The 24,453-nt window shown below is 50.5% G+C and overlaps 1 protein-coding gene across 1 annotated transcript in view; it reads left to right on the top strand.

Moving 5' to 3' along the window:
• The first annotated feature begins 13,733 nt into the window (after positions 1 to 13,733).
• Positions 13,734 to 24,453, top strand: part of KLHL35 (kelch like family member 35) — a 42,713-nt gene continuing 31,993 nt past the window's right edge. Inside the window, exon 1 of the mRNA XM_075337601.1 lies at positions 13,734 to 14,190. Within this exon, the coding sequence (XP_075193716.1) occupies positions 14,153 to 14,190 (38 nt within the window). The 5' untranslated portion in view covers positions 13,734 to 14,152. The remainder of the gene's footprint in view (positions 14,191 to 24,453) is intronic.

Raw genomic sequence — 24,453 nt, 5'->3', positions numbered from 1 at the left:
CCGGCACTACCACTCTCATCTTATCCGGCACTACCACTCTCATCTCATCCGGCACTGCCACTCTCCTCTCATCCGACACTACCACTCTCATCCGGCACCACCACTCTCTTCTCATCCGGCACTACTACTCTCATCTCATCCGGCACTACCACTCTCTTCTCATCTGGCACTACCACTCTCCTCTCATCCGGCACTACCACTCTCCTCCGGCACTACCACTCTCATCCGGCACTACCACTTTCATCCGGCACTACCACTCTCTTCTCATCCGACACGCCACTGTCATCCGGCACTACCACTCTCATCCGGCACCACCACTCTCATCTCATCCGGCACTACCACTCTCATCTCATCCGGCACTACCACTCTCATCTCATCCGGTACTACCACTCTCCATTCATCCGCCACTACCACTCTCATCCGGCACTACCACTCTCTTCTCATCTGGCACTACCACTCTACTCTCATCCGGCACTACCACTCTCCTCCGGCACTACCACTCTCATCCGGCACTACCACTCTCTTCTCATCCGACACGCCACTGTCATCCGGCACTACCACTCTCATCCGGCACTACCACTCTCATCCGGCACTACCACTCTCATCTCATCCGGCACTACCACTCTCCTCTTATCTGGCACCACCACTCTCATCTCATCCGGCACTACCACTCTCATCTCATCCGGCACTACCACTCTCCATTCATCCGCCACTACCACTCTCATCCGGCGCCACCACTCTCAGTTCATCCGGCACTACCACTCTCAGTTCATCCGCCACTACCACTCTCATCCGCCACTACCACTCTCAGTTCATCCGCCACTACCACTCTCAGTTCATCCGGCACTACCACTCTCAGTTCATTCGACACTACCACTCTCATCTCATCCGGCACTACCACTCTCATCCGGCACTACCACTCTCATCTCATCCAGCACCACCACTCTCTTCTCATCCGGCACTACCACTCTCTTCTCATCCGGCACTACCACTCTCATCTGGCACTACCACTCTCATCCGGCACTACCACTCTCATCCGGCACCACCACTCTCATCTCATCCAGCACCACCACTCTCTTCTCATCCGGCACTACCACTCTCTTCTCATCCGGCACTACCACTCTCTTCTCATCCGGCACTACCACTCTCTTCTCATCCGGCACTACCACTCTCTTCTCATCCGGCACCACCACTCTCATCTCATCCGGCACTACCACTCTCCTCCGGCACTACCACTCTCATCCGGCACTACCACTTTCATCCGGCACTACCACTCTCTTCTCATCCGACACACCACTGTCATCCGGCACTACCACTCTCATCCGGCACTACCACTCTCATCTCATCCGGCACTACCACTCTCAGTTCATCCGCCACTACCACTCTCAGTTCATCCGCCACTACCACTCTCATCCGGCGCCACCACTCTCATCTCATCTGGCACTACCACTCTCAGTTCATCCGCCACTACCACTCTCCATTCATCCGCCACTACCACTCTCATCCGCCACTACCACTCTCAGTTCATCCGGCACTACCACTCTCAGATCATTCGACACTACCACTCTCATCTCATCTGGCACTACCACTCTCAGTTCATCCGCCACTACCACTCTCCATTCATCCGCCACTACCACTCTCATCCGCCACTACCACTCTCAGTTCATCCGGCACTACCACTCTCAGATCATTCGACACTACCACTCTCATCTCATCCGGCACTACCACTCTCATCCGGCACTACCACTCTCATCCGGCACCACCACTCTCATCTCATCCGGCACCACCACTCTCTTCTCATCCGGCACTACCACTCTCTTCTCATCCGGCACCACCACTCTCATCTCATCCGGCACTACCACTCTCATCTCATCCGGCACCACCACTCTCTTCTCATCCGGCACTACCACTCTCATCTCATCCGGCACCACCACTCTCATCTCATCCGGCACCACCACTCTCTTCTCATCCGGCACTACCACTCTCTTCTCATCCGGCACCACCACTCTCATCTCATCCGGCACTACCACTCTCATCTCATCCGGCACCACCACTCTCATCTCATCCGGCACCACCACTCTCATCTCATCCGGCACCACCACTCTCATCTCATCCGGCACCACCACTCTCATCTCATCCGGCACTACCACTCTCCTCTCATCTGGCACTACCACTCTCATCCGGCACTACCACTCTCATCTCTTCCGGCACCACCACTCTCATCTCATCCGGCACTACCACTCTCATCTCATCCGGCACCACCACTCTCATCTCATCCGGCACCACCACTCTCATCTCATCCGGCACTACCACTCTCCTCTCATCTGGCACTACCACTCTCATCTGGCACTACCACTCTCCTCTCATCCGACACGACCACTCTCATCCGGCACTACCACTCTCATCCGGCACTACCACTCTCCTCTCATCCGGCACTACCACTCTCCTCTCATCCGGCACTACCACTCTTATCCGGCACTACCACTCTCATCTCATCCGGCACTACCACTCTCAGTTCATCCGGCACTAACGCTCTCAACTTATCCAGGACAACCACTCTCCTCTCATCCGGCACCACCACTCTCATCTCATCCGGCACTACCACTCTCTTCTCATCCGGCACTACCACTCTCTTCTCATCCGGCACTACCACTCTCATCTCATCCGGCACTACCACTCTCATCCGGCACTACCACTCTCATCCGGCACTACCACTCTCATCTCATCCGGCACTACCACTCTCATCTCATCCGGCACTACCACTCTCATCCGGCACTACCACTCTCATCCGGCACTACCACTTTCATCTGGCACTACCACTCTCTTCTCATCTGACACGCCACTGTCATCCGGCACTACCACTCTCATCCGGCACTACCACTCTCATCCGGCACTACCACTCTCATCTCATCCGGCACTACCACTCTCCTCTCATCTGGCACCACCACTCTCAGTTCATCCGCCACTACCACTCTCCATTCATCCGCCACTACCACTCTCATCCGGCGCCACCACTCTCATCTCATCCGGCACCACCACTCTCCTCTCATCCGGCACTACCACTCTCATCCGGCACTACCACTCTCATCCGGCACTACCACTCTCATCCGGCACTACCACTCTCCTCTCATCCGGCACTACCACTCTCCTCTCATCCGGCACTACCACTCTCATCCGGCACTACCACTCTCATCTCATCCGGCACTACCACTCTCAGTTCATCCGGCACTAACGCTCTCAACTTATCCAGGACAACCACTCTCCTCTCATCCGGCGCCACCACTCTCTTCTCATCCGGCACTACCACTCTCATCTCATCCGGCACTACCACTCTCCTCTCATCAGGCACTACCACTCTCCTCTCATCCGGCACTACCACTCTCATCCGGCACTACCACTCTCATCTCATCCGGCACTACCACTCTCAGTTCATCCGTCACTACCACTCTCAGTTCATCCGGCACTACCACTCTCCTCTCATCCGGCACCACCACTCTCATCTGGCACTACCACTCTCATCTCATCCGGCACTACCACTCTCCTCTCATCCGGCACTACCACTCTCATCCGGCACTACCACTTTCATCTGGCACTACCACTCTCTTCTCATCTGACACGCCACTCTCATCCGGCACTACCACTCTCATCCGGCACTACCACTCTCATTCGGCACTACCACTCTCATCTCATCCGCCACTACCCCTCTCCATTCATCCGCCACTACCACTCTCATCCGCTACTACCACTCTCAGTTCATCCGGCACTACCACTCTCAGTTCATTCGACATTACCACTCTCATCTCATCTGGCACTACCACTCTCATCCGGCACTACCACTCTCCTCTCATCCGGCACTACCACTCTCATCTGGCACTACCACTCTCATCCGGCACTACCACCCTCATCCGGCACCACCACTCTCATCTCATCCGGCACTACCACTCTCTTCTCATCCGGCACTACCACTCTCATCTCATCCGGCACTACCACTCTCCTCTCATCCGGCACTACCACTCTCCTCTCATCCGGCACTACCACTCTCCTCTCATCCGGCACTACCACTCTCATCCGACACTACCACTCTCATCCAGCACTACCACTCTCCTCTCATCCGGCACTACCACTCTCATCTCATCCGGCACTACCACTCTCATCTCATCCGGCACTACCACTCTCTTCTCATCCGGCACCACCACTCTCATCTCATCCGGCACTACCACTCTCATCTCATCCGGCACTACCACTCTCATCTCATCCGGCACGACCACTCTCCTCTCATCCGGCACTACCACTCTCCTCTCATCCGGCACTACCACTCTCATCCGACACTACCACTCTCATCCAGCACTACCACTCTCCTCTCATCCGGCACCACCACTCTCATCTCATCCGGCACTACCACTCTCTTCTCATCCGGCACTACCACTCTCATCTCATCCGGCACCACCACTCTCATCTCATCCGGCACCACCACTCTCCTCTCATCCGACACGACCACTCTCATCCGGCACTACCACTCTCATCCGGCACTACCACTCTCATCCGGCACTACCACTCTCCTCTCATCCGGCACTACCACTCTCCTCTCATCCGACACGACCACTCTCCTCTCATCCGGCACTACCACTCTCATCCGACACTACCACTCTCATCCAGCACTACCACTCTCCTCTCATCCGGCACCACCACTCTCATCTCATCCGGCACCACCACTCTCATCTCATCCGGCACCACCACTCTCATCTCATCCGGCACTACCACTCTCATCTCATCCGGCACTACCACTCTCATCTCATCCAGCACTACCACTCTCCTCTCATCCGGCACTACCACTCTCATCCGGCACTACCACTCTCATCCGGCACTACCACTCTCATCCGGCACTACCACTCTCCTCTCATCCGGCACTACCACTCTCCTCTCATCCGATACTACCACTCTCATCCGGCACTACCACTCTCATCTCATCCGGCACTACCACTCTCCTCTCATCAGGCACTACCACTCTCTTCTCATCCGGCACTACCACTCTCATCTCATCCGGCACTACCACTCTCATCCGGCACTACCACTCTCATCCGGCACTACCACTCTCATCCGGCACTACCACTCTCATCTCATCCGGCACTACCACTCTCATCTCATCCAGCACTACCACTCTCATCTCATCCAGCACTACCACTCTCCTCTCATCCGACACTACCACTCTCATCCGGCACCACCTTTCTCATCTCATCCAGCACCACCACTCTCTTCTCATCCGGCACTACCACTCTCATCCGGCACCACCAATCTCATCTCATCCGGCACTACCACTCTCTTCTCATCCGGCACTACCACTCTCTTCTCATCCGGCACTACCACTCTCCTCTCATCCGGTACTACAACTCTCATCCGGCACTACCACTCTCATCCGGCACTACCACTCTCATCTGGCACTACCACTCTCATCTCATCCGGCACTACCACTCTCTTCTCATCCGACACGACCACTGTCATCCGGCACTACCACTCTCATCCGGCACTACCACTCTCATCTCATCCGGCACTACCACTCTCATCCGGCACTACCACTCTCATCCGGCACTACCACTCTCATCCGGCACTACCACTCTCATCTCATCCGGCACTACCACTCTCATCTCATCCAGCACTACCACTCTCATCTCATCCAGCACTACCACTCTCCTCTCATCCGACACTACCACTCTCATCCGGCACCACCTTTCTCATCTCATCCAGCACCACCACTCTCTTCTCATCCGGCACTACCACTCTCATCCGGCACCACCAATCTCATCTCATCCGGCACTACCACTCTCTTCTCATCCGGCACTACCACTCTCTTCTCATCCGGCACTACCACTCTCCTCTCATCCGGTACTACAACTCTCATCCGGCACTACCACTCTCATCCGGCACTACCACTCTCATCTGGCACTACCACTCTCATCTCATCCGGCACTACCACTCTCTTCTCATCCGACACGACCACTGTCATCCGGCACTACCACTCTCATCCGGCACTACCACTCTCCTCTCATCTGGCACCACCACTCTCATCTCATCCGGCACTACCACTCTCAGTTCATCCGGCACTACCACTCTCCATTCATCCGCCACTACCACTCTCATCCGGCGCCACCACTCTCAGTTCATCCGCCACTACCACTCTCAGTTAATATGGCACTACCACTCTCAGTTCATCCGGCACTACCACTCTCATCCGGCACTACCACTCTCCTCTCATCCGGCACTACCACTCTCATCCGGCACTACCACTCTCATCTCATCCGGCACTACCACTCTCATCTCATCCGACACTACCACTCTGGTCTCATCCGACACTACCACTCTGGTCTCATCCGACACTACCACTCTCATCTCATCCGGCACCACCACTCTCATCTCATCCGGCACTACGACTCTCATCTCATCCGGCACTACCACTCTCATCTCATCCGGCACTACCACTCTCATCTCAAGAAAAACCCCCAATAACATCAGCTGAAATACAGGACTCACTGCAAACTAGCAGTGCGGCTGTGTCAAGATGTACAATAAGGAGGCACTTGAAGAAAAATGGGCTGCATGGTCGAGACGCCAGAAGAAATCTATTACTGCACAAATGCCATAAAGTATCCCACCTACAATTCGCCAAACAGCACAGAGACAAGCCTCCAAACTTCTGTAACAAGGTTATTTGCAGTGATGAGACCAAAATCATACTTTTTGGCCACAGCCAGAAGCGTCAACAAGGCCTATGATGAAAGGAACACCATTCCTACTGTAAAACATGGAGGAGGATCGCTGATGATGTGAGATGTGTGAGCTACAAAGGCACAGGAAATTTGGTCAAAGTTGAAGGACAGATGAATGCAGCACGTTATCAGCAAATACTGGAGGCAAATTTCCACTCATCAGTTCAGAAGCTGCGCATGGGACGTATTTGGACGTTCCAACATGACAATGATGCAAAACACAAGGCCAAATCGACCTGTCATTGGCTACAGCAGAACAAAGTGAAGGTTCTGGAGTGGCATCTCAGTCTCCTGACCTCAATATCATTGAGCCACTCTGGAGAGAACTTAAGCAAAGTGCAGTTCATATAAGTAAGCCCAGGAATTTATAGGAACTGGAGGCGCCATGTAGAATGGGCAGCTTTACCATCTGACCAAGAAGAATGGGCAGCTTTACCATCTGACCAAGAAGAATGGGCGGTTTTACCATCTGACCAAGAAGAATGGGCGGCTTTACCATCTGACCAAGAAGAATGGGCAGCTTTACCATCTGACCAAGAAGAATGGGCAGCTTTACCATCTGACCAAGAAGAATGGGCAGCTTTACCATTTGCGAAAATAAAGAGCCTCATCCACAACTACCACAAAAGACTTCAAGCTGTCATTGATGTTAGAGGGGGCAATACACGGTATTAAGAACTGGGTTATGGGAACTTTTCATCAGGGTCACTTGGATGTTTTTGGTTGTCATTATGATTTAAAAAGGGAAAACACAGTAGTTTGACAATAAGTGGCTTCAAATGACGACTAACTATGAGTGGAAAAAAAGATTCTGTGTTAACATTCATATTCTCTGAAGAAATAAGAAAGCAAAAAAAATCTGCCGGGGTGTGTAAACTTTTGAGCACAACTGTATCAGTCTGGAATCTATTTTCTATTGATCCAGTTTATCTGCATTGCTACAGTGTAACAAATGTATCATTCTGGAGTCCCAGTCTAAGTTCATAGGGGAATGTCTAGTCTGGATACAATGGACCAAACCCTCAGCTGTGAGCGGAAATAGGTCTGATTTGATTTTTCAGGCTCTGAAGATAAACAAAATTGTTCTGCTTCACTGTCGGCAGCGGAGATCTGAAACGGGTTTTCCTAAGAAAAAAAATCTTTACTGGCTGATGAATGTAGGGATTGCTGGGACCTTCATGGATGACTATAATGGGGGTCCCAAGGCCCCTATTCCTGGGGAATTTTACTAAAGCCGTGGTCACACATGGGCACTATTGCTCCAATTAATGTCTATGGCTCTCATGCAGAAATTGCAGAGCCCAGCACCAGCTCAGAGAGGACTGTTCTTGTCCGGGCTCCTCATTCTGGGCACCATCAGTCAGGGCCATATGATGTGACGCCTGTGCAGAGGTCATTGTACCGGCAGGGGATTATCTGAGACGTGACACCAGCCGGGGGGTGTGAGGGTGGTACATGGGTTTAGCCATAACCACTAGTAAAACGCTTCTATAATAGAATTAGCATAACCAATAGATAGGGACAGGAACAGCAGCCGGGGGGCCTCGTTTGGTCTCGTTCTGGTCTTGTTCTGATCTCGTTCTGGTCTTGTTCTGATCTCGTTCTGGTCTTGTTCTGATCTCGTTCTGGTCTTGTTCTGATCTCGTTCTGGTCTTGTTCTGATCTCGTTCTGGTCTTGTTCTGATCTCGTTCTGGTCTTGTTTAGGTCTCATTCCAGCCTTGTTTTGGTCTCATTCTGGTCTCGGTCCGACCTTGTTCTGGCCTCGTTGCAGCTTTGTTCTGGCCTCCGTTCTGGCCTTGTTTTGGTCTTGCTTTTGCCTCGTTCCAGTCTTGTTTGGGCCTTGTTCTTGCATCGCTCTGGTCTAGTTACGGTCTTGTTCTAGTCTTGTTCTGGCCTCGTTTTGGAGTTGTTCTTGCCTCATTACGGTCTTATTTTGGTTTTGTTCTAGCCTCCTCCCAGACTAGTTCCAGCTTTGTTCCAGTTTTGTTTTGGCCTCATTATAGCCTTGTTCTGGTCTTGTTATGGCCTCGTTCTGGTCTTGTCCTGGTCTCATACCGTCCTCATACCGGCCTCATTTTGGTCTCATTCTGATCTCGTTCCGGCCTTGTTCTGGTCTCGTTCCGGCCTTGTTCTGGCCTTGTTTTGGTCTTGTTCTTGCCTCGTTCCGCTCTTGTTTAGACCTTGTTCTGGTCTAGTTACGGCCTTGATCTAGTCTTGGACTGGCCTCGTACTGGGGTCTTTCTGGCCTCATTATGGCCTTGTTTTGGTGGTGTTCTTGCCTCATTACAGTCTTGTTTTGGTTTTGTTCTGGCCTCCTCCTGGACTTGTTCCAGCTTCATTTCAGTTTTGTTTTGGCCTCATTGTGGCCTTGATCTAGTCTTGTTATGGCCTCGTTTTGGTCTCGTTCTGGTCTCATTCTGATCTCATTCTGACCTCATTCCAGCCTTGCTCTGGCCTTGTTCTGGCCTTTTTCTGGCCTTGTTCCGGCCTTGTTCTGGCCTTGTTCTGGCCTTGTTCCGGCCTTGTTCCGGCCTTGTTCCGGTCTTGTTCCGGCCTTGTTCTGGTCTTGTTTTGATCTTGTTCTTGCCTCGTTCTGCTCTTGTTTAGACCTTGTTCTGGTCCAGTTACGGCCTTGATCTAGTCTTGGACTGGCCTCATACTGGGGTCTTTCTGGCATCATTATGGCCTTGTTTTGGTGGTGTTCTTGCCTCATTACAGTCTTGTTTTGGTTTTGTTCTGGCCTCCTCCTGGACTTGTTCCAGCTTCATTCCAGTTTTGTTTTGGCCTCATTGTGGCCTTGTTCTAGTCTTGTTATGGCCTCGTTTTGGTCTCATTCTGGTCTCATACTGGTCTCATTCTGATCTCATTCTGACCTCATTCCAGCCTTGTTCTGGCCTTGTTCCGGCCTTGTTCTTGGCTTGTTCTGGCCTTGTTCTGGCCTTGTTTTGGTCTTGTTCTTGCCTCGTTCCGCTCTCGTTTGGGCCTTGTTTTCGTCTAGTTACGGCCTTGATCTAGTTTTGGTCTGGCCTCATTCTGGGGTCTTTCTGGCCTCATTCTGGCCTTGTGTTGGTGGTGTTCTTGCCTCATTACAGTCTATTTTTGTTTTTGTTCTGGACTATTTCCAGCTTTGCTCTAGATTTGTTGTGGTCTCATTCTGGCCTCGTTCCAGCCTCATTTTAGTTTTGTTCTTGCCTTGTTCTGGCCTTGTTCCGATCTTGTTTTGGTCTTGTTCCGAAGTTGTTCTGGCCTTGTTCCGGAGGCGTTCCGGCCTCATTTTGGTCTTGTTGCAGCCTCTATCTGGCCTCATACTATCTCTCAAAGAGATGCATTGGCAGCTTGTGACGTAACTTCTGACATACAAGATGGCGCTGAAGCCACAGGAAGGTTAGTATAAAACAGGGGGCTTAGATTTAAAGCGCCACTCCAGCACTGGAAAAAAAAAAAAAAAAACCCGCTGAAGTAGTGCTTTCATTTTTGCACTTTTGTTTTGTTTTTTTCTTTGCCTTCTTTCATAACTTTTTTTTACATAGCCTTATGAGGTCCCATTCAAACGTCTGTATAAAAACATGTTTGTGCAGCACGGACTGTCCGTGTTTATTTTTATCACCCATCTGTGTGTATATTAATAAAAATGTGTCATCCGTGTTTTTCTAGTATGGATATAGCTAAAGATATTACAAAGTTTCTCCTATTCTCAATGTTAAACAAAGACGCCACATGGACGGCACACGAACAGCATACAGGCGGCACACGGACAATAAACGGATGGCACATGGACGGCACACGAACAGCATACAGGCGGCACACGGACAATAAACGGATGGCACATGGACGGCACATGAACGGCATACAGGCGGCACACGGACAATAAACGGACGGCACATGGATGGCACATGAACGGCATACAGGCGGCACACGGACAATAAACGGACGGCACATGGATGGCACATGAACGGCATACAGGCGGCACACGGACAATAAACGGACGGCACATGGATGGCACATGGACAATAAACGGATGGCACACGGACGGTACATGGATGGCACATTGGCAATAAACGGACAGCACATGGAAAGCACATGGATGGCACATGGCACATGGACAATAAATGGACGGCACATGGAAAGCACATGGATGTCACATGGACAATAAACGGATGGCACACGGACGGTACATGGATGGCACATTGGCAATAAACGTACGGCACATGGACAGCACATGGATGGCACATGGCACATGGACAATAAATGGACGGCACATGGATGGCACATGGATGGCACATTGGCAATAAATGGATGGCACATGGATGGCACATGGATGGCACATTGGCAATAAATGGATGGCACATGGATGGCACATGGATGGCACATTGGCAATAAAAGGATGGCACATGGATGGCACATGGACTACAAACAGACAGCACACGGATTGTGAACTGATGTCTTCCGTCTGCTGCACGTATTTTTCACGGAGCCATTGACTTGTATTGGTCCTTGTCTTCATATCTCGATGTGGATTACACAGACACACGGTCTGTATGAAAACACAGGCATGTGACGATTGTCATAGGTTACAATGGGTACATGTGATATCCGGAAAAAAACTCCCCAGACCCGAATGCCACACCAAGCAGAACCACGGCCGTGTGAAGGGGCCTGAGGGCTTGCTTTTTTGTGTGACCCTTCTTTTGCTTTGTATCTCCATTTTCCGAGACCCGTAACACTATTATTGTTCTGTGGTTGGGGCTGAAGATGGCTGTAACCGATCATTCCCCTGCGATCGCGTTGCGGGGGGCCAGTGGCAGCCAATACAGGCGGGGACTGACGAGCTATCCATTTAAAGGACGCAGTCAGAGATTGACGGCAGCATTTAAAGGGTTAACAGCAGTGGCTTAAAGAAAACCCAAAAATGGCGCCGGAGCGTGGATATGGTGCTGCGCTCGCTCCGACCTCCCAGAGTGCCTTGCTGTGTGTCACCCATTACCGCGGACGTCCTGAACTCGGAGAGATCTTGCAGACGACGATCGTTTCTGTCTTCCGCCGCGTTAATCTCGTCTTATTTTCCGCAGATCCAGGTCCAATATTCTGTTCTGCAGCTTCAGCTTTCCATATTAACACAAGGAACATCTGTGCCCCTGACATCCAAAGGACAGGGGCTCAGGGGAGGGGAAGGCTTAAGGGGTATGAATACTTTTGCAACCAACTCTTTTGAATGATTTAATGTAACTAATAATTTTTGCAAATCGGGTTAAAAATTTACCATTTTTTGTATTCAGCTCATAGGCAGATCGACGTCTCTATGGTTTCAGGGGGGTGTGAACAAACTTTTTTCCAATAGGCTCAGTTATCTGTAAAAAAAACCAAACTGAGCTTTACTGCCCCTTCCCAGGTCCAATACTGAGTCTCCGCTGTTGCCTCGATCAATCTTCCCTGTTACTTCTGCAGACACGCTGAGCTCAGTGATTGGCTGCAGCACTGTTGTGACCTAACTGCTGCAGCCAATCGGCGGACCAGTGCTGGACATGGGGAGGGTAAGTAAAGACAGTGTGGCTGTATACGGAAAGCGGTAAAAATAAAATAATTGACTATGATTATGTGCAAAGTACCTTCATAAGCTACATTGTATGCACTGGGACATTAAACATATTTGTTTGCAAAAGTTTACACACCCTGCACATTTTGGGCTGGAATGTCCCAGCATTCCCTGTTTGTTCATTTTCTACACAGAGCGACCGCTGGAGATTTATTTGTCCCAGAATGGCTGATAACAGAAAAGAATAGAGAGCAGTCACCTGTCCTAATATCTGCCCCCTTCCTTTTAGACAGAGGTGATCATAAGTAATAATGGATTGAATCCATTTCCTGACGAGGCTGATAACAGAGAGTAATAGCTTGTCCTCCCAGCTTATAAGGATGATAACAGAGATCAGTAGATTGTATTCAGCAGTCCTCCTGTCACACTCTTTTCCTATCCAGACATGACTGATAACAGAGAACAACAGCTGTTTTCCACCAGCCTCAATCCATTTTGATATGAGTAAAACTAGAGTAGTACATGGATTGGAAATGGTTGATAACAGGGAACAACAGCTGGCATTAACCCTTATGATAACAGGGAGCGATTGATTGATTCTAGGATCAATGCAATTTATTTCTCACTGTTATCAGCCATTTCAAATTGGAAAGATATTTACATTAGGGCAAGGAGTGCAAAATAAAAGAACTGTCTTCACATTTTTTACTGTGCAGCTACATACAATTGTTTGTTCTCTGTTATCAGCCATTTCGGACTGAGAAAAAAATGATGGGAGTATAGGGGAATATAGGCTAGTGTTCTCTATTAGCAGCCATTTCAGGCTGGAGAGAGGTCCCATTATTCGCTGTTATCAGGCTGATGGGAAGTTTATGGTCAGTCTTGTGGATGTAGTCTGTTTTCTCTGTTATCAGCCATTTTAAACTGGGCAAAGATTGCATCTACCTGCCGTTTGAATGACTGATGACAGTAGACTCACAGTAGGACAGGTGCATGCTGGTAACAGGGAGCAGATGATTGCATCCCAACTACTTAATCTCTCTCCTTTGTAATGGCTGATAACAGAGAACAACGGATTGGATTCACTTGTCCTGCCATGGACCTGCCTCTAGGCTGGACTGGCTGATAACAGTGAACATTAGAGTATTTTCACCTCTCCACCATCAGCTTCTAGAGTATTTTCACCTCTCCACCATCAGCTTCTTTTTCATTATATTTTGTAATGGCTGATAACAGAGAACAACAGATTGGTTTCACTTATCCTACCAATCCTACCATGGACCAGTGTCTAGGTTGGAGTGGCTGATAACAGAGAACAAAGGATTGTATTGAATGCACACAGCAGATGAAGGCGGACTGTCGCTGGTCTGGAGCCCCCTCCTCCTGTGCTGGAGATTACACTGCCTGGCTGCAGCCCCGGGCTCCATTGTATGGAGCAGCCTCCTCTGCACAGCTGGGACCTGCAGAGCATCGCAGCCCGGGAGGAAGAGGCTGCAGAGCATCGCAGCCCGGGAGGAAGAGGCAGCAGAGTATCGCAGCACGGGAGGAAGACGCAGCAGAGCATCGCAGCACGGGAGGAAGAGGCTGCAGAACATCGCAGCCCGGGAGAAAGAGGCTGCAGAACATCGCAGCACGGGAGGAAGAGGCTGCAGAGCATCGCAGCACGGGAGAAAGAGGCTGCAGAACATCACAGCACGGGAGGAAGAGGCAGCAGAGTATCGCAGCACGGGAGGAAGAGGCTGCAGAGCATCGCAGCCCGGGAGGAAGAGGCTGCAGAACATCGCAGCCCGGGAGGAAGAGGCTGCAGAGCATCACCCTCCGCTCGGTCCCAACATATAGGAGGGGGCAGCACGGATCATGCCAGGGACTGAGCCCCCCCAGGACGCCCCCCACAGGTAACACCATCAGCCTTTGTTTCTGCAGATGGAGCAGACACCGAGTGTGACAGTCACATCCAGCCTCATATTACACCTGTGTGTATATAATGTGTGTATATAATGTATATATAATGTATATATAATGTGTATGTGTGTGTGTATATACCGTATATCCACAGATCCTAAATCTATACATCCAGCAGGACAAACAGCTGTGCAGCAATATACATAAGACTGTAAATGTGTGATATTGTCTGCTGAGCTGTGTATCTAATCCTATCCTGTGTGATACTGTCTGCTGAGCCGTGTATCTAATCCTCTCCTGTGTGATACTGTCTGCTGAGCTGTGTATCTAATCCTCGCCTGTGTGATACTGTCTGCTGAGCTGTGTATCTAATCCTATCCTGTGTGATACTGTCTTCTGAGCTGTGTATCTAATCCTCTCCTGTGTGATACTGTCTGCTGAGCTGTGTATCTAATCCTCTCCTGTGTGGTACTGTCTGCTGAGCTGTATATCTAATTCTATCCTGTGTGATACTGTCTGCTGAGCTGTGTATCTAATCCTATCCTGTGTGATACTGTCTGCTGAGCTGTGTATCTAATCCTATCCTGTGTGATACTGTCTGCTGAGCTGTGTATCTAATCCTATCCTGTGTGATACTGTCTGCTGAGCCGTGTATCTAATCCTCTCCTGTGTGATACTGTCTGCTGAGCTGTGTATCTAATCCTCGCCTGTGTGATACTGTCTGCTGAGCTGTGTATCTAATCCTATCCTGTGTGATACTGTCTTCTGAGCTGTGTATCTAATCCTCTCCTGTGTGATACTGTCTGCTGAGCTGTGTATCTAATCCTCTCCTGTGTGGTACTGTCTGCTGAGCTGTATATCTAATTCTATCCTGTGTGATACTGTCTGCTGAGCTGTGTATCTAATCCTATCCTGTGTGATACTGTCTGCTGAGCTGTGTATCTAATCCTATCCTGTGTGATACTGTCTGCTGAGCTGTGTATCTAATCCTATCCTGTGTGATACTGTCTGCTGAGCTGTGTATCTAATCCTCTCCTGTGTGATACTGTCTGCTGAGCTGTATATCTAATTCTATCCTGTGTGATACTGTCTGCTGAGCTGTGTATCTAATCCTATCCTGTGTGATACTGTCTGCTGAGCTGTGTATCTAATCCTATCCTGTGTGATACTGTCTGCTGAGCTGTGTATCTAATCCTATCCTGTGTGATACTGTCTGCTGAGCTGTGTATCTAATCCTCTCCTGTGTGATACTGTCTGCTGAGCTGTATATCTAATTCTATCCTGTGTGATACTGTCTGCTGAGCTGTGTATCTAATCCTATCCTGTGTGATACTGTCTGCTGAGCTGTGTATCTAATCCTATCCTGTGTGATACTGTCTGCTGAGCTGTGTATCTAATCCTATCCTGTGTGATACTGTCTGCTGAGCTGTGTATCTAATCCTATCCTGTGTGATACTGTCTGCTGAGCTGTGTATCTAATCCTATCCTGTGTGATACTGTCTGCTGAGCTGTGTATCTAATCCTATCCTGTGTGATACTGTCTGCTGAGCTGTGTATCTAATCCTATCCTGTGTGATACTGTCTGCTGAGCCGTGTATCTAATCCTCTCCTGTGTAATACTGTCTGCTGAGCTGTGTATCTAATCCTATCCTGTGTGATACTGTCTGCTGAGCTGTGTATCTAATCCTCTCCTGTGTGATACTGTCTGCTGAGCTGTGTATCTAATCCTATCCTGTGTGATACTGTCTGCTGAGCTGTGTATCTAATCCTCTCCTGTGTGATACTGTCTGCTGAGCTGTATATCTAATTCTATCCTGTGTGATACTGTCTGCTGAGCTGTGTATCTAATCCTATCCTGTGTGATACTGTCTGCTGAGCTGTGTATCTAATCCTATCCTGTGTGATACTGTCTGCTGAGCTGTGTATCTAATCCTATCCTGTGTGATACTGTCTGCTGAGCTGTGTATCTAATCCTATTCTGTGTGATACTGTCTGCTGAGCCGTGTATCTAATCCTCTCCTGTGTAATACTGTCTGCTGAGCTGTGTATCTAATCCTATCCTGTGTGATACTGTCTGCTGAGCTGTGTATCTAATCCTCTCCTGTGTGATACTGTCTGCTGAGCTGTGTATCTAATCCTATCCTGTGTGATACTGTCTGCTGAGCTGTGTATCTAATCCTCTCCTGTGTGATACTGTCTGCTGAGCGGTGTATCTAATCCTCTCCTGTGTGATACTGCCTGCTGAGCTATGTATCTAATCCTCTCCTGTGTGATACTGTCTGCTGAGCTGTGTATCTAATCCTATCCTGTGTGATACTGTCTGCTGAGCTGTGTATATAATCCTCTCCTGTGTAATACTGTCTGCTGAGCTGTGTATCTAATCCTATCCTGTGTGATACTGTCTGCTGAGCTGTGTATCTAATCCTCTCCTGTGTGATACTGTCTGCTGAGCTGTGTATCTAATCCTATCCTGTGTGATACTGTCTGCAGAGCTGTGTATCTAATCCTCTCCTGTGTGATACTGTCTGCTGAGCGGTGTATCTAATCCTCTCCTGTGTGATACTGCCTGCTGAGCTATGTATCTAATCCTCTCCTGTGTGATACTGTCTGCTGAGCTGTATATCTAATCCTATCCTGTGTGATACTGTCTGCTGAGCTGTATATCTAATTCTATCCTGTGTGATACTGTCTGCTGAGCTGTGTATCTAATCCTCTCCTGTGTGATACTGTCTGCTGAGCTGTGTATCTAATCCTCTCCTGTGTGATACTGTCTGCTGAGCTGTGTATCTAATCCTATCCTGTGGGATACTGTCTGCTGAGCTGTGTATCTAATCCTCTCCTGTGTGATACTGTCTGCTGAGCCGTGTATCTAATCCTCTCCTGTGTGATACTGTCTGCTGTGATGTGTATCTAATCCTCTCCTGTGTGATACTGTCTGCTGAGCTGTGTATCTAATCCTATCCTGTGGGATACTGTGTGCTGAGCCGTGTATCTAATCCTCTCCTGTGTGATACTGTCTGCTGAGCTGTGTATCTAATCCTCTCCTGTGTGATACTGTCTGCTGAGCTGTGTATCTAATCCTCTCCTGTGTGATACTGTCTGCTGAGCTGTGTATCTAATCCTATCCTGTGGGATACTGTCTGCTGAGCTGTGTATCTAATCCTCTCCTGTGTGATACTGTCTGCTGAGCCGTGTATCTAATCCTCTCCTGTGTGATACTGTCTGCTGAGCTGTGTATCTAATCCTCTCCTGTGTGATACTGTCTGCTGAGCTGTGTATCTAATCCTCTCCTGTGTGATACTGTCTGCTGAGCCGTGTATCTAATCCTCTCCTGTGTGATACTGTCTGCTGAGATGTGTATCTAATCCTCTCCTGTGTGATACTGTCTGCTGAGCTGTGTATCTAATCCTATCCTGTGGGATACTGTGTGCTGAGCCGTGTATCTAATCCTCTCCTGTGTGATATTGTCTGCTGAGCTGTGTATCTAATCCTCTCCTGTGTGATACTGTCTGCTGAGCTGTGTATCTAATCCTCTCCTGTGTGATACTGTCTGCTGAGCTGTGTATCTAATCCTATCCTGTGGGATACTGTCTGCTGAGCTGTGTATCTAATCCTCTCCTGTGTGATACTGTCTGCTGAGCCGTGTATCTAATCCTCTCCTGTGTGATACTGTCTGCTGAGCTGTGTATCTAATCCTCTCCTGTGTGATACTGTCTGCTGAGCTGTGTATCTAATCCTCTCCTGTGTGATACTGTCTGCTGAGCTGTGTATCTAATCCTCTCCTGTGTGATACTGTCTGCTGAGCCGTGTATCTAATCCTCTCCTGTGTGATACTGTCTGCTGAGATGTGTATCTAATCCTCTCCTGTTTGATACTGTCTGCTGAGCTGTGTATCTAATCCTATCCTGTGGGATACTGTGTGCTGAGCCGTGTATCTAATCCTCTCCTGTGTGATACTGTCTGCTGAGCTGTGTATCTAATCCTCTCCTGTGTGATACTGTCTGCTGAGCTGTGTATCTAATCCTCTCCTGTGTGATACTGTCTGCTGAGCTGTGTATCTAATCCTATCCTGTGGGATACTGTCTGCTGAGCTGTGTATCTAATCCTCTCCTGTGTGATACTGTCTGCTGAGCCGTGTATCTAATCCTCTCCTGTGTGATACTGTCTGCTGAGCTGTGTATCTAATCCTCTCCTGTGTGATACTGTCTGCTGAGCTGTGTATCTAATCCTCTCCTGTGTGATACTGTCTGCTGAGCTGTGTATCTAATCCTCTCCTGTGTGATACTGTCTGCTGAGCCGTGTATCTAATCCTCTCCTGTGTGATACTGTCTGCTGAGATGTGTATCTAATCCTCTCCTGTGTGATACTGTCTGCTGAGCTGTGTATCTAATCCTATCCTGTGGGATACTGTCTGCTGAGCCGTGTATCTAATCCTATCCTGTGTGATACTGTCTGCTGAGCTGTGTATCTAATCCTCTCCTGTGTGATACTGTCTGCTGAGCCGTGTATCTAATCCTCTCCTGTGTGATACTGTCTGCTGAGCCGTGTATCTAATCCTCTCCTGTGTGATACTGTCTGCTGAGCCGTGTATCTAATCCTCTCCTGTGTGGTACCGTCCCCCTACATGTGAGTAGGGATAGGTTCACCTGTGGAAACAGTCAGCATGCCTGTGATGATCTGGGCTGTGCTGCGTCCCTGTGTGTTGTGGCCACGTCACGGTATATGTTGGCGCTTCTCCTCTGTGTGACCTCGCCGTCGTGCTGCTGATGTAGACACTGCTATTTCCCATTTTCTGCAGCGGAGACAACGCGACGTCTCGTTACATAACCAAAAAAAGAGCAAACTTCCTCCTGTGGCCGAGATCCCACAACCACATGTGTCTGCGAGGACGGTGCGCGTGTGACAGCTGACATGTGTGGATCCGTGTGATCTACAGGGGGGGCACGCCATGAGGTGACAGGCTCCATCACTAGTTACCAGTACTGAGCACCCGAGCATGGTAGTGCCCGCTCATCACTAGTTACCAGTACTGAGCACCTGAGCATGGTAGTGCCCGCTCATCACTAGTTACCAGTACTGAGCACCTGAGCATGGTAGTGCCCGCTCATCACTAGTTACCAGTACTGAGCACCCGAGCATGGTAGTGCCCACTCATCACTAGTTACCAGTACTGAGCACCCGAGCATGGTAGTGCCCGCTCATCACTAGTTACCAGTACTGAGCACCCGAGCATGGTAGTGCCCACTCATCACTAGTTACCAGTACTGAGCACCCGAGCATGGTAGTGCCCGCTCATCACTAGTTACCAGTACTGAGCACCCGAGCATGGTAGTGCCCGCTCATCACTAGTTACCAGTACTGAGCACTCGAGCATGGTAGTGCCCGCTCATCACTAGTTACCAGTACTGAGCACCCGAGCATGGTAGTGCCCACTCATCACTAGTTACCAGTACTGAGCACCCGAGCATGGTAGTGCCCGCTCATCACTAGTTACCAGTACTGAGCATGGTAGTGCCCGCTCATCACTAGTTACCAGTACTGAGCACCCGAGCATGGTAGTGCCTGCTCATCACTAGTTACCAATACTGAGCACCTGAGCATGGTAGTGCCCGCTCATCACTAGTTACCAGTACTGAGCACCCGAGCATGGTAGTGCCCGCTCATCACTAGTTACCAGTACTGAGCACCCGAGCATGGTAATGCCCGCTCATCACTAGTTACCAGTACTGAGCACCCGAGCATGGTAGTGCCCGCTCATCACTAGTTACCAGTACTGAGCACCCGAGCATGGTAGTGCCCGCTCATCACTAGTTACTAGTACTGAGCACCCGAGCATGGTAGTGCCCACTCATCACTAGTTACCAGTACTGAGCACCCGAGCATGGTAGTGCCCGCTCATCACTAGTTACCAATACTGAGCACCCGAGCATGGTAGTGCCCACTCATCACTAGTTACCAGTACTGAGCACCCGAGCATGGTAGTGCCCGCTCATCACTAGTTACCAGTACTGAGCATGGTAGTGCCCGCTCATCACTAGTTACCAGTACTGAGCACCCGAGCATGGTAGTGCCTGCTCATCACTAGTTACCAATACTGAGCACCTGAGCATGGTAGTGCCCGCTCATCACTAGTTACCAGTACTGAGCACCCGAGCATGGTAGTGCCCGCTCATCACTAGTTACCAGTACTGAGCACCCGAGCATGGTAATGCCCGCTCATCACTAGTTACCAGTACTGAGCACCCGAGCATGGTAGTGCCCGCTCATCACTAGTTACCAGTACTGAGCACCCGAGCATGGTAGTGCCCGCTCATCACTAGTTACCAGTACTGAGCACCCGAGCATGGTAGTGCCCGCTCATCACTAGTTACCAGTACTGAGCATGGTAGTGCCCGCTCATCACTAGTTACCAGTACTGAGCACCCGAGCATGGTAGTGCCTGCTCATCACTAGTTACCAATACTGAGCACCTGAGCATGGTAGTGCCCACTCATCACTAGTTACCAGTACTGAGCACCCGAGCATGGTAGTGCCCGCTCATCACTAGTTACCAGTACTGAGCACCCGAGCATGGTAATGCCCGCTCATCACTAGTTACCAGTACTGAGCACCCGAGCATGGTAGTGCCCGCTCATCACTAGTTACCAGTACTGAGCACCCGAGCATGGTAGTGCCCGCTCATCACTAGTTACCAGTACTGAGGACCCGAGCATGGTAGTGCCCGCTCATCACTAGTTACCAATACTGAGCACCCGAGCATGGTAGTGCCCGCTCATCACTAGTTACCAGTACTGAGGACCCGAGCATGGTAGTGCCCGCTCATCACTAGTTACCAGTACTGAGCACCCGAGCATGGTAGTGCCCGCTCATCACTAGTTACGAGTACCAAGCACCTGAGCATGGTAGTGCCCACTCATCACTAGTTACCAGTACTGAGCGCCCGAGCATGGTAGTGCCCGCTCATCACTAGTTACCAGTACTGAGGACCCGAGCATGGTAGTGCCCGCTCATCACTAGTTACCAGTACCGAGCACCTGAGCATGGTAGTGCCCGCTCATCACTAGTTACCAGTACTGAGCACCTGAGCATAGTAGTGCCCGCTCATCACTAGTTACCAGTACTGAGCACCCGAGCATGGCAGTGCCCGCTCATCACTAGTTACGAGTACCGAGCACCCGAGCATGGCAGTGCCCGCTCATCACTAGTTACGAGTACTGAGCACCCGAGCATGGCAGTGCCCGCTCATCACTAGTTACGAGTACCAAGCACCTGAGCATGGTAGTGCCCACTCATCACTAGTTACCAGTACTGAGCGCCCGAGCATGGTAGTGCCCGCTCATCACTAGTTACAAGTACTGAGCACCCGAGCATGGTAGTGCCCGCTCATCACTAGTTACCAGTACTGAGCACCCGAGCATGGTAGTGCCCGCTCATCACTAGTTACCAGTACTGAGCACCTGAGCATAGTAGTGCCCGCTCATCACTAGTTACCAGTACTGAGCACCTGAGCATGGTAGTGCCCGCTCATCACTAGTTACCAGTACTGAGCACCCGAGCATGGTAGTGCCCGCTCATCACTAGTTACAAGTACTGAGCACCCAAGCATGGTAGTGCCCGCTCATCACTAGTTACGAGTACTGAGCACCCGAGCATGGCAGTGCCCGCTCATCACTCGTTACGAGTACCGAGCACCCGAGCATGGCAGTGCCCGCTCATCACTAGTTACCAGTACTAAGCACCCGAGCATGGTAGTGCCCGCTCATCACTAGTTACCAGTACTGAGCACCCGAGCATGGTAGTGCCCGCTCATCACTAGTTACCAGTACTGAGCACCCGAGCATGGTAGTGCCCGCTCATCACTAGTTACCAGTACTGAGCACCCGAGCATGGTAGTGCCCGCTCATCACTAGTTACGAGTACTGAGCACCCGAGCATGGTAATGCCCGCTCATCACTAGTTACGAGTACTGAGCACCTGAGCATGGTAGTGCCCGCTCATCACTAGTTACGAGTACTGAGCACCCGAGCATGGTAGTGCCCGCTCATCACTAGTTACGAGTACTGAGCACCCGAGCATGGTAGTGTCCGCTCATCACTAGTTACCAGTACTGAGGACCCGAGCATGGTAGTGCCCGCTCATCACTAGTTACCAGTACTGAGGACCCGAGCATGGTAGTGCCCGCTCATCACTAGTTACCAGTACTGAGCACCCGAGCATGGTAGTGCCCGCTCATCACTAGTTACGAGTACCAAGCACCTGAGCATGGTAGTGCCCACTCATCACTAGTTACCAGTACTGAGCGCCCGAGCATGGTAGTGCCCGCTCATCACTAGTTACCAGTACTGAGGACCCGAGCATGGTAGTGCCCGCTCATCACTAGTTACCAGTACCGAGCACCTGAGCATGGTAGTGCCCGCTCATCACTAGTTACCAGTACTGAGCACCTGAGCATAGTAGTGCCCGCTCATCACTAGTTACCAGTACTGAGCACCTGAGCATGGTAGTGCCCGCTCATCACTAGTTACCAGTACTGAGCACCTGAGCATAGTAGTGCCCGCTCATCACTAGTTACCAGTACTGAGCACCTGAGCATGGTAGTGCCCGCTCATCACTAGTTACCAGTACTGAGCACCTGAGCATAGTAGTGCCCGCTCATCACTAGTTACCAGTACTGAGCACCTGAGCATGGTAGTGCCCGCTCATCACTAGTTACCAGTACTGAGCACCCGAGCATGGTAGTGCCCGCTCATCACTAGTTACAAGTACTGAGCACCCAAGCATGGTAGTGCCCGCTCATCACTAGTTACGAGTACTGAGCACCCGAGCATGGCAGTGCCCGCTCATCACTAGTTACGAGTACCGAGCACCCGAGCATGGCAGTGCCCGCTCATCACTAGTTACGAGTACTGAGCACCCGAGCATGGCAGTGCCCGCTCATCACTAGTTACGAGTACCAAGCACCTGAGCATGGTAGTGCCCACTCATCACTAGTTACCAGTACTGAGCGCCCGAGCATGGTAGTGCCCGCTCATCACTAGTTACAAGTACTGAGCACCCGAGCATGGTAGTGCCCGCTCATCACTAGTTACCAGTACTGAGCACCCGAGCATGGTAGTGCCCGCTCATCACTAGTTACCAGTACTGAGCACCTGAGCATAGTAGTGCCCGCTCATCACTAGTTACCAGTACTGAGCACCTGAGCATGGTAGTGCCCGCTCATCACTAGTTACCAGTACTGAGCACCCGAGCATGGTAGTGCCCGCTCATCACTAGTTACAAGTACTGAGCACCCAAGCATGGTAGTGCCCGCTCATCACTAGTTACGAGTACTGAGCACCCGAGCATGGCAGTGCCCGCTCATCACTAGTTACGAGTACCGAGCACCCGAGCATGGCAGTGCCCGCTCATCACTAGTTACCAGTACTAAGCACCCGAGCATGGTAGTGCCCGCTCATCACTAGTTACCAGTACTGAGCACCCGAGCATGGTAGTGCCCGCTCATCACTAGTTACCAGTACTGAGCACCCGAGCATGGTAGTGCCCGCTCATCACTAGTTACCAGTACTGAGCACCCGAGCATGGTAGTGCCCGCTCATCACTAGTTACGAGTACTGAGCACCCGAGCATGGTAGTGCCCGCTCATCACTAGTTACGAGTACTGAGCACCTGAGCATGGTAGTGCCCGCTCATCACTAGTTACGAGTACTGAGCACCCGAGCATGGTAGTGTCCGCTCATCACTAGTTACGAGTACCGAGCACCCGAGCATGGCAGTGCCCGCTCATTACTAGTTACGAGTACTGAGGACCCGAGCATGGTAGTGCCCGCTCATCACTAGTTACCAGTACCGAGCACCTGAGCATGGTAGTGCCCGCTCATCACTAGTTACCAGTACTGAGCACCTGAGCATAGTAGTGCCCGCTCATCACTAGTTACCAGTACTGAGCACCTGAGCATGGTAGTGCCCGCTCATCACTAGTTACCAGTACTGAGCACCTGAGCATAGTAGTGCCCGCTCATCACTAGTTACCAGTACTGAGCACCTGAGCATGGTAGTGCCCGCTCATCACTAGTTACCAGTACTGAGCACCTGAGCATAGTAGTGCCCGCTCATCACTAGTTACCAGTACTGAGCACCTGAGCATGGTAGTGCCCGCTCATCACTAGTTACCAGTACTGAGCACCCGAGCATGGTAGTGCCCGCTCATCACTAGTTACAAGTACTGAGCACCCAAGCATGGTAGTGCCCGCTCATCA

This window comes from Anomaloglossus baeobatrachus, chromosome 2 (assembly GCF_048569485.1).
Source record: "Anomaloglossus baeobatrachus isolate aAnoBae1 chromosome 2, aAnoBae1.hap1, whole genome shotgun sequence".
NCBI classification, from domain to species: Eukaryota; Metazoa; Chordata; class Amphibia; order Anura; family Aromobatidae; genus Anomaloglossus; species Anomaloglossus baeobatrachus.
This window is presented reverse-complemented; position numbering and strand designations above follow the sequence as displayed.